Source organism: Platichthys flesus, chromosome 7, assembly GCF_949316205.1.
Source record: "Platichthys flesus chromosome 7, fPlaFle2.1, whole genome shotgun sequence".
NCBI classification, from domain to species: Eukaryota; Metazoa; Chordata; class Actinopteri; order Pleuronectiformes; family Pleuronectidae; genus Platichthys; species Platichthys flesus.
In genome coordinates this window covers 8869113-8880125 of record NC_084951.1, presented here as the reverse complement: position 1 = coordinate 8880125, position 11013 = coordinate 8869113, and the positions used below count along the sequence as shown (strand labels likewise).

Below are 11013 nucleotides of genomic sequence, written 5' to 3'. Positions count from 1 at the left end.
GGTCATTGTACATTGTCTTACTAATATTTACTTACGTGCACACTTCAAAATGGGATTGAACATACAATGCGATTCAGTTAGACCCCAGCTTTAAATCGGCATATATTTAATAGATCAATTTACATTATAAATTAGGATATCAGCCTTTTAAACACTGCAGTTGCCGACAGTAATTGAACGAACATGGGCAGATGTTGTGAGTTATTGAAGAGGTTTCTCGGGACACTGAGCACAGTTTAAATAGGTCAAGTGGACGGTGCAGACCCGGAAGGTCCATGTGACGTGGTGTCAGTCAGTGGTGGACTGTTGATCATGAGCGCCTCAGCGCTGATCATCACGTGGAGAGAGACAGCAAGCTCGTAGAGGCAGCTGTTTGGAGGCGGTCACCACTGTTTGAGACTTACTCCCTGAGATTTATACATAGTTTATGAATGTTTATGTGTTACTGTTCTGAGCACCAAGAATAATTGATCTTTATTCCTCCACTTGTCTCGTGAAACATGCTCGTTTAGATGGCTGGTTTCTTTGTCATATTTGTACAGATTCCGCCTAAATTCTGTTTATTCTTTGCCTATGTTTTGTGTCATTGAACTCAAACTTGAAATCACACTGCTTCCTGGCTGTATTAGGGCACCAGCAGCAGCAGCTCACACCTTTGTTTGGAGGCATCTTAGTGTCTGTTGCCCCACACCGTTTGGAGGCATCTTAGTGTCTGTTGCCCGACACCGTTTGGAGGCATCTTAGTGTCTGTTGCCCGACACTGTTTGGAGGCATCTTAGTGTCTGTTGCCCCACACCGTTTGGAGGCATCTTAGTGTCTGTTGCCACACTGTCTGAGAGCAACTACCGCTGTTTGTGACATATTCTGGGATTTGGGCTAGTTTGTGTACGTTTAATCTACAGTGTTTCATATCACAAATACTAAGTCACTTATACTTTTCGATCCACAGCAGAGTCTCGGGGCAAATCATGTCTCAAGACTGCCAAGGTGATGTAACCAGTTTCTGACGCCAACTGCAGTGTACCAACAAAGACAGCTGCCCCTGTTAAATGCCTTTACACATCAGTGGCAGTTTCTGTTGACACCGAAAGTGCAACCGCCACGATTTGAGTTCTCCCTTATTGCACACGATGTCAGGTGAGTGACAGCACCTGTTGTAGCCCGATGCTTGTGGAGACACATTCTTCTCTGTATTTCAGTATTATTGATATCCATATGTGCTTAGAGAGTGGGATATCCTTATTTAATGTCGGTATATATTTCAGATAAAGGTTCACATCAGGAGCCGCCTCTTCCTCCTGATTTGGATTGGCTAGAACAGTTGTCTGAGTAAGTATTTATTTGATTTTCTGGGAATCATTTCTCTTTTCGACATTAACATGTACATTTTTATGCATCAACCATGTCATCTCCTTGTTTGTAGCCACCAAAGAACATGAATTTATTGTAACTCATGGTGATTCTCGCAATGATATTTAAATACAAAATATTCAATTTATATTTTCTACATGGCAAGATCCCAGTAAACACTTTCAGGAGTAATTGTAGGATGATTTTATCTATGTGCAAAATGCAAAGTTGGACTTAAGGATGCAGCCTTTCCTAAATAACATTGTGCATCTGTCCAAAGAGAGGACGATGGTGACCTTGTGGCTGTGGCTGATTATGGTCCGAAGAGGAGTAATGACGAGACAGCACGGATGTTCAAGCTGAGGCGAAACCTGGACCAGCTGGACTCTCTACACCGACAGAAGGAGCACGGCGTGCTGAAAACCAGGTCCGGACCTGGCACACAACAGACTTCTAAAGCCACAGTAGCTCCTAAACATAGATAGACTGACACTTGTACTTGTAATGGAAAAGTATGCATTTGTTTAGTTGTAAGACTGCCAAAGAAACACACATCACAGGTTGTTGCATTGCCAGGACAAACATGCATTTTCTCCCTATATTTTCAGTTTCTGGACATATCTTGTTCTTTCAGTGGTATTCCAGTCGCCCAGGTCTTATCTCTCTTGCCGTCTTTACAGGGCCAATCATTTCTGTACCAATTGATTCAGCAATTTGCTGGAAATCATTTCAGCAGAAGAGGGAACATTTCCAATATTGTCTTCTCTCCCCAATTTTCTTCCCTCTTTTTATTTGTCTGCACGTCGAGCCATTAGGCAGCCGATGAACTGTGATGCAGTCCCCGACAAAAACGACTGTCATTTTCCATTTGGTGCAAAGCATCAGAGGTCATTTCGGAGCTGTACTGCGCTCTGATCAAACATGAGTTTAATGGAACCTAAGCACGCCTGGCTTTTAACCAGTCGGCAGCTTTTGTGTACCATGATTTTCTTTGACAGTTTTTCCTCCAGTCACAGATTGTTGTGTTTCACACCATTAGACTGCAAAAAGAACACTGGGCAATTCAAAGCTGTTGATGTGTGTGTGTGTGTGTGTGTGTGTGTGTGTGTGTGTGTGTGTGTGTGTGTGTGTGTGTGTGTGTGTGTGTGTGTGTGTGTGTGTGTGTGTGTGTGTGTGTGTGTGTGTGTGTGTGTGTGTGTGTGTGTGTGTGTGTGTGTGTGTGTGTGTGTGTGTGTGTGTGTGTGTGTGTGCTTATCCACTCTCTGCTTTTACCGAATCTTCATTAGATTGCTTAAGCCTACATAATTTATCTCAGTTTGTTGCAATGTCTACAAGAAATCAATTAGCCTTATGCTCTGAACACTTTAACAGCCTTGAAAATGTTTCTTCTGATTCACTTTGATCTGGTATGTTTCTCTGTGTCAACACTTAAACTTTTCTCTATACCTTATGTTTGTTTTCCAGAGAAGAGCTGAAACTCTGTAGTGAGAATGTTAAAAGTTTGGAGAAGCAGAGGGACACTTTGGAGGAACAGATAGACCAACAGAAAGCAGCAGACAACAGGTGAGTTTAAAATAGGCAAAACATTGACCGGCCTCTATTATATATCCATGCAAGGTATGAGATGTTTCTGCCCTCCACTCCTTGTTTTTTTTATTCTGTAGTGTGGCAGTGTTTCGTTTACGAACCCAGCACAAGCATTTGTGTCAGAAGCTGCAGAGTGAAGAGGAGCTGGAAGGCCGCATCGACACCGAGCTGAAGCTGCTAAAGTGAGTAAGAGAGGAACATGGTTTCACTGTAAAGTCTTATTATGCTGGGCATTAGTATTTTTAACATTTATCTATTTAATAGGACCATTACACATGGACAAAGAAAACAAACATGTAAAGTTATCTGGCAAAAAGTTGTAATCCACATGAGTTTTGAGCTGTTGAGTTTGCTAATTTCTCAAAACACATACCTACTTCTCTTCTGACTGATCAAATACAAATACACCACTGGTCAGAAATTTTAACTTGCTCTTCTACACTTTATCTCATCCTGTGTCCTGTCTTTTCAGACGGGAGCTGAATGAGTTGGAGGTGGAGCTCAGCAGATTCTCCTCGCTCCGGCAGGAGTTGCAGGAGGAGGAGCGTCTCTTCCAGGACCTTAAGGTCCAGAAGGCAGCAACAAGGCTGCGGCAGGAAAGAGACGCATCCCGGAACATTCAGCTCAAGATTCAGCAACTCAAGGAGTAGGGAAAAAATAACTAAAACCTTCTTCATATACACACATCTTTTTTTTTGTGTACCGTTTTTTAAACTGTTTAGACAACTGGTAATATAAACAAGTAGGTAAAATACCTATGATTAGGGGAACCTCTTATAATGCACCTGTTAAGTGATAACATCTTTTTATTTGGGCAACGAAATGATCTGAATACACACATAAACGATCTGAATACACACATAAATGATCACTTCCATTAAATTATTCAATGCGAGTTTTCTAAGAAGTGTCTGTATCCGTCTGTTTGATGTATTAGCTGTATAATATTTATCAAAAACCTTGGATAGACTGACGTGTCTGTGTTTGTGTTCTGGTAGCAAACAGGTAACCATGAAGAAGAAAGAGGAGCGTGAATGTCTGAAGGAAACTGAAGAGCACCAGGCGAACCGCAGGATAACAGACAAGTACTTAAAAGAGACCAGAAAAAGGTAAACAGCTCGTAGAACAAGAAAATTAGGATTCCCACAGCACCCATTGGAGATTCAACACATCCAATTGATCATGTGTACAACTCCTGGCAAAATGTTATGAGCAGGACTGATACAATACTTGAAAGAGCTCCATGTCACACAGCAACATTATAGATGAAAGTGAACAGGACTATGCAGGGATTCATTTTTCACTATATTTCAATTCATCCCTATATCTGTGGTACAAAAGAGACAACCTTCAATATACATGAGGTTTTGCCCTTTTGAAGGGAACGTTCTACAAATCTAAAAAACTGCGCAAAAATGTACGCACTCTAAATCTTAAAGGATAAGAGTGCCAAATATACATGTTTTTATTTTTCTTATTGCCTGAAATCCATGAAAGGCAAAAATACAACAAATAACTTTACCCCACTAACAAGTTGTTGTCTGTGCCTGAGCTCCATTGTTTGCTATTCTAATGTACATGAGTGAGCTATACTGGTGCACTGACTGATGTGAACCTTATCGTGAACACTGTAGTTTATTCTAATCAATTTTTAGTTAATCTGCCCCCTCGCAGCACGTTTAATTTTCAATAGCTAATGCTTTGGGTTGATTATCCCTCCGAGACCATGACAACCTGCCCACAAGCAAAAGAGAATAATAGTTTTTTTTATATACAAGGACACTATCTTTGTTCAACAATATTACAAGCCCAAAGAAGTAAAAGAAGCCATTACCTAGTAACAGCCCAGACTTTCAGCCAATCACAGCAAGACGTATATCCAGTTTTAACAGAAATTTTGTATGGTTTAAATAGATTGTATTGTATTCCCTTGCTATATTTACCATGTAACAGCTCTGTGGTTCTTTGTGAGTTATTATGATTAATCTTTGTATTATTCAGGTTCTGGAATTTTGGGTTTCAATCCGAAATAGCAGATTTTGTATATTTGACCATTCACATGCTTCGTGATTGTGCCCGTTTTGTCCAGGCTGCATCAGGAGGAGGCAGAGAAGGAGGAACAGAACAGACAGTTACAGGAGAAGAGGATACAAGTTGTTGAGTCACTGAAATCCAACATAGCTGCCACACATGTAAGAAACAGCAGCTGCCCGTATTGATTCGGCTGTTTTGGTAATGATGATACACAGGCTGTTGTTCCATGTATTATTAACTTTTTCTGTAGCTTCAATATGGATAGTGCAATATAAGATCATTTCTAAGTGCTTACATGGATAAACTTTGAAGCACAGTATTTATACAGTGATACATTATTTACATTAAACGATTTAAAGATGCAGTGATACAATTTAACCTCATGTGATTTATACTAAGACACCAAATAAGCAAAACAAGTCCATTATGACTGCAAAACAACATACACACATGTATGTATACAACTTATTAAAGTATAGGATATCCATAGTAGTATTAGTACAAGTATTGTAAGTAGCACTTAGTAAACATATTAGAGGTGATAAAACCTTTTTAATCTCAGTTGGATATTATCACTAATATGTATTAAGGCGTGACAACTTGGTTACGTTTTCACTTTATTTCAACTATATTATTTAGGTTATTTATCCTGGAATTTGTATTATTAATATATTATATTGTTGTTATTATTATCTGATTGCCCACTTACATTTGGTCAACTTCATTATACATTATAAAGACTTGCATTTGCATCATTTGTTTGCTAACATACACTGTACGTCCACAAAGCATGCCATCACAAACTGTGTCCACTGATTTCAAATATGTCAAATTCTCCTCTGATAACGTTTGTATTCGTGTTTCAATGGGAGGATTCAGGTCTGGACTGTGTATGCTATCATTGACAGTACTCCTTTGCATGTAATTGTGATCCTTCAGTGCTGTCATCATCTACTTAATGTTGTATTTTCCAAACATTCAAAAGGTATATTTCATGATTTAGGCCAATATGTTTTCGGAACATCCTTCTCTTCTCGTTCCGATGATCAGTTTAGTGCATATGGAAATCTGATATGTTTTCATTGCTCTGCTGTTGTTTCTTTAGGAGAGCTTACGGATCAAACAAAGCAGAGCTAAAGCAAATGCCCAGGAAAAAGAACAACGAGAAAAACTATTGAGAGAATCCCTGGACGTCCAAGGCATTAACAGTCTCAGGCATATGCACCAAAAGAAACAACTAGAGACGATAAAACAACAACAAGAGTGCGTAATCTTCCCTCCTCTCCTCTCCTCTCCTCTCCTCTCCTCTCCTCTCCTCTCCTCTCCTCTCCTCTCCTCTCCCACATGCATGTCCTCCACTCCCACTCCATGCAGCAGTGTGTGGGTGTTTTCTCTCGCTTTGCACTGTGGAATATATGACCCCATTTCAGCAAAATGCAGTGTTGTTGATTTGCTCTTCTCAGGGAATTCGAAGAGAAACAGAAGTCAAAGAAGGTGATCGTAGAAAAAAACCTCCAGAGGGAACAGCTGGTGAAGAGCAGAACGAGGCAGCAGGCGAAACTGCCTAATATCTCAGGCACTGACAAGTTGTCATCTCTGAGGAGGGTAGGAGACAGTCTCCTGCACTACCTGGAACCCAGACCCCCATCGGCCAGGGAGGAGCGAGCCACAGCTGTGAGTGGTTCTTTACATCTGAGATGCCATTTCATTTGGGAAGCCAGAGAGATATTTAGTGCACTCTGAACAATTATGACCAGACATCTTTGTGCATTTGTCCAGCAGTTGAGAGACACATGTGGCCTCAGCAGCTCAGATGATGAGGAGCCAGAGGAAACCATGCGCCAGGAAGAGGACCAACTGAGTCTCACTGACAGCTTGGCTCAGCCGGAGTGTTCTGGGCTGTGGGACGAGAAGTACAAGGTGCAATGAAAGCACAGCCGCACACAAATCCCTGCAAGTCGCTAAAATTAAACACTCATAAATCTTGTCCCATTCACTGCAAGCATATCATTTCCTGTATGGCTGTGCTTATTGCATATTTTAGCAGGAACATTTCCTATCTGACATATAAATAATTCCATTGAAACACAATATCTGTATTAATTTAGCAGGGTCTATGTGAATGTCAAAACTGGTTTCTGGTTCTCTTTTTAATCAGGTTGATTGGAATTAGTGTGTAAGGTTGTATGAGTAGAAAACCCAGTTCCAGTTCCCTGTAGATGTGCTTTCGACTTATTATTATATTTTCATGAACGTAACTTTCAGAGATTGCAGATTTGAGGCCAGTGAGGAATCATGTAAATGTTCCTGCCTTACTAATGGGTGCTGGGGACATATGCATGCAGGGTGGATGGGATCTTGAGGGGTTGATCATCTACATAGGTCACGGTGAAGTTCATTGCTGGAAGATGGAAAGTGAAAACATGACACCATGACACATGGTGTCCCACAGTGCTGAGGGAATTGTGTTTGGACTGTTACTATTCATAGATATAATTTCTTCTGTTGTTCCAACAATGTTTGAATTAAGACAAATTTACATTTCAAATACCCTGGCAACAACTGTAGATATCAATTTAATTTTCTATATTTTAAGTGATTAATCAAGTCGAAAAAAGTCAAATGTTCCCTGACTCCAGCCCCTTGAATGGTCAATCAAGTACATATTACATCTATCTTTATTAATCAGTAATGTCAAAATGTTTTATTTGAATCTGGTAAAATTCTTAAAAAAAAAAAAGATCTTTTCTCTTTTTTCAAACATGTTAAGAATCAATACAGTCCATGCCTGTAGGCAACAAGCACAGATATTTGAATTCAGTCAGAGGAAAACTGTACACTAGAAAATTCCAATATATTCCCAGAAGTGTGGGGAGGGTAAACGTTTTGGGAGTATTAATCAGATCTACTGTTATTCTCAAACTATCCTATCAATCACGTGCCTTGCTGAAGGGCTATTGAGGCCGGAGTGTCTGTAGCTCCCTGCCATTGTCTCATCCAGCCCTTCTACACCCTTGAAATGTGAGGCGACAGACATCACTTCGGATCGTGCTGGTGGCCTTTGAGGCCTGAGAACGAGCCGCGGAGTTACAGCTCAGAGCTCTGAGCGAGTGATAAGTCGAGTGGAAGTGATCTCGCCTCCAAACAGATCGTCCTGATGCTCTCATCAAAAGGCTACTTCTCCACACAGTAATGGCCAGATGAGCACGACAACGTAGCAAAGCTAATAAGATGATTCATTCACTTCAAGTGCTCTACAGCACAGGAGGTAAAATGACAAAAACCATAAAAAGTCAAATAAAAACACAGTTTCACATGTAGATAACGACAGGTAGTACACTTTCCTTAAGTCGATGTAATCATTGAAAACTGTTTCTACTTTACATTCTTATTCTACACTGTCACAGCATAACATATGTGCTGTATATTCTTTGTCAGCTAGTTCCAACCAGGACTAGTATTTCTGAAGTAAGAATATCTTTCAATCGAACAGTTAGTCATTATGTTTATTTATCAGCTAACATTTATTCATCTATCCTCTAATATAGATAAGATAAGAAATTGATAAAACTGATATGACATATTAGTTTTGGATACGTCATTGACTGTGACATTGGAAAAAAGTAAAAGATGAATCTGCATGTTAATAAAGTGGTCTCCTATTTCCTACATAACGGTGAACTACGACTCTTCGGTTTATTACATGATTTAATTATTTTTCATCTTACATTATCTTGCATCTTAATAACATTATGTAAATTTTAGATTCACTTTAAGTTATAGAATATTACACACAGTTCTTACTTACATAATAGCCTTGCTATTCAGAGGATCATGAGTATCCTTAATATTTTCTGGCATATTAGTGCCGTGTTTATTTAAGAGCCATGAACTTTTCTGAAATTCGACAGTTTCATGATAAAGATTGTTATTGCCGTTGCTCCAACGTGTGGTTACAGAAACTCCTCAATGAGAAGACAACACTGGTGCAAACGGAAGTGAAGCAGGAAGAAGCTGTAATGACCAGTGGAAAGCTCAACGTGCCTGCAAAACCAGTTCATGGAAAAAAGTGGAAAGGGCCTTTATTCATCAGCAAACCAGAGGTCATCCTCTTCAAGGTATCACATTGATGGCTTTTTTTAAAAACATCACTTCTGACACAGACTTTAACAGAAGAATTATAAAGCACTAGATGTAGGTGTTATGTGCATGTTTCCATTTAAATCTATGTTAACATTCAAGTTTTGTTTATTTAGCTTTGTGTGGTATATTTAAAGGCAACATGATGATTTAGAATATATTTTAATGTCTTTTTTAGGACTTTGAAGTGGGGAAAACGTACAAGAAGAAATTTGTTCTGACCAACACCAGCTACACCAAGAACCACTGCAAGCTTCTCGGGCTCTCGGCCCAGCTGAAGGATTTTATCACTATCAAGTAAGATTTTAACATTGACTGTGAGCAGTTTGCTATTAAACAATATTGTTGCCTTGGTGCAGTCTCTGTGGCACTGTCACTTTTGAATTTCCAGTCTGCTATAACATTAATGCCCCACTGACAGTAAAATAATCTGATGACTACCTAGACTGGTTCAAATCTGAGTATAAGGCTGGACAGTAAAAGGTCAATGTGAGAAAGTCAGGACATCGTTGAAAACTGTTGGGGAACTGCAATATGTTAATTGGCATGTTGTTGCAACTCACTAATAAATGGTGTTTGCTCATCGACTCAGTTATAATATCAGTTAAAGTTCTGGTTTGCAGCGAATTTATGAAAGCAGCTTTTGTCTGTCCCATTGTGCACAGCCTCTGTCTCGGTCACAAACTGCCACTCCGGCACAGAATGAACTCAGAGAACGCTGTGCCTCTTGCACGCAGGTCAACACTGGTGACTCTTAAGCCTGAAACATGCTTCTGCGACTGCGTCTGCGTCTTTTCACGCCGCTGTTGCGCAAGACTCGTTGTCATTCATGCTTCCCCAACCATTGCGCGTCTTACAAAGCAATTCCGCGCCAGAACACTAGGCGGAGTAATGCTTTTTGTCGAAGACGACCTGAGAGACGCCTTCTTTGTGGGTGTGGCAATCGTTGTTGACTGTTTATTTACCTTCTACCAGTCGTGTTCTCCATTACAAACACACGGTGAACCATGGCAGAGAGTGTATTCACGATTCCAACCGAACAACAATTGATTGAGATGGAGCTGCTGGACATTGAAGAGCAACTTCTTTAAAATCTTCCGTTGTTTCTGCCTGTATTATGGGGCATGAAACCGGAAATGCAGCTCCAGAAGGGATGTAGAGCAGACCAATCACAGCCTTGCGGGCTGAGTGAGCTTGCGGAGCTTTGCCGTAAATTTTAGAAAAATGGGGCGACGCCCGTAAGCACGTAAGAAGGGATACGTAAGCACGTAAGGGACCCGGAAGGGCTCTTGCGCTTACGGGCCCGTGAAAACGCAGAAGCATGTTTCAGGCTTTAGATGGAAAGAAGCTTAAGATTATCAAAGATGAGGCTAGAATTTGCCGCTAGGTGTGATTGAAAGGCTCCTCCAATCTGCATGGATAAGACCCTGCACACTAAATTGCTACAGCTAGCTGATGTATGATAACAAATTATGGAAAATAAATGCACTGCATGAATGTGTGCGTGAATAGTATAAAGCGATCATTTAGACTTTGAAAGCGCAACATAAATGCCAAACTTTGATTGCAGTTATTTCATCATAAACAAGCTATGTGTTGGTTTGAAATCGTTCCAACTCGACAGTTTGAAGAAGTGAAATGTCCCTATAAGGATTTATTTGATATAGACTTGGTGGGAACCCCAAAAGATAAATTGTTATTGTTATAAATTATTGAACTGTCCTTTTTAAGTGTCAACCTCCAATCTGTTGAAGAAATATAAGAAGCCAGAAACTCCAGTTTGTATGTATCAGTCAGATCAGTCACTACTACAAATGAATCCTGCATTATTTTCTCGCATTGTTTATTGTGCTGTTTGCTAGCTAGCTAAAGGTCATAAATGTTTACAAAGCACATTATTTT

General features: G+C 40.1%; 1 protein-coding gene across 1 annotated transcript in view; it reads left to right on the top strand.

Moving 5' to 3' along the window:
* Nucleotides 1-990: 990 nt before the first annotated feature.
* cfap74 (cilia and flagella associated protein 74) overlaps nucleotides 991-11013 on the top strand; it is a 50163-nt gene continuing 40140 nt past the window's right edge. Inside the window, exons 1-13 of the mRNA XM_062391131.1 lie at nucleotides 991-1137; nucleotides 1266-1329; nucleotides 1631-1777; nucleotides 2815-2913; nucleotides 3015-3119; nucleotides 3410-3583; nucleotides 3936-4046; nucleotides 5027-5129; nucleotides 6077-6234; nucleotides 6435-6645; nucleotides 6751-6891; nucleotides 8931-9089; nucleotides 9290-9408. Of these exons, the coding sequence (XP_062247115.1) occupies nucleotides 1131-1137; nucleotides 1266-1329; nucleotides 1631-1777; nucleotides 2815-2913; nucleotides 3015-3119; nucleotides 3410-3583; nucleotides 3936-4046; nucleotides 5027-5129; nucleotides 6077-6234; nucleotides 6435-6645; nucleotides 6751-6891; nucleotides 8931-9089; nucleotides 9290-9408 (1598 nt within the window). The 5' untranslated portion in view covers nucleotides 991-1130. The remainder of the gene's footprint in view (nucleotides 1138-1265; nucleotides 1330-1630; nucleotides 1778-2814; nucleotides 2914-3014; nucleotides 3120-3409; nucleotides 3584-3935; nucleotides 4047-5026; nucleotides 5130-6076; nucleotides 6235-6434; nucleotides 6646-6750; nucleotides 6892-8930; nucleotides 9090-9289; nucleotides 9409-11013) is intronic.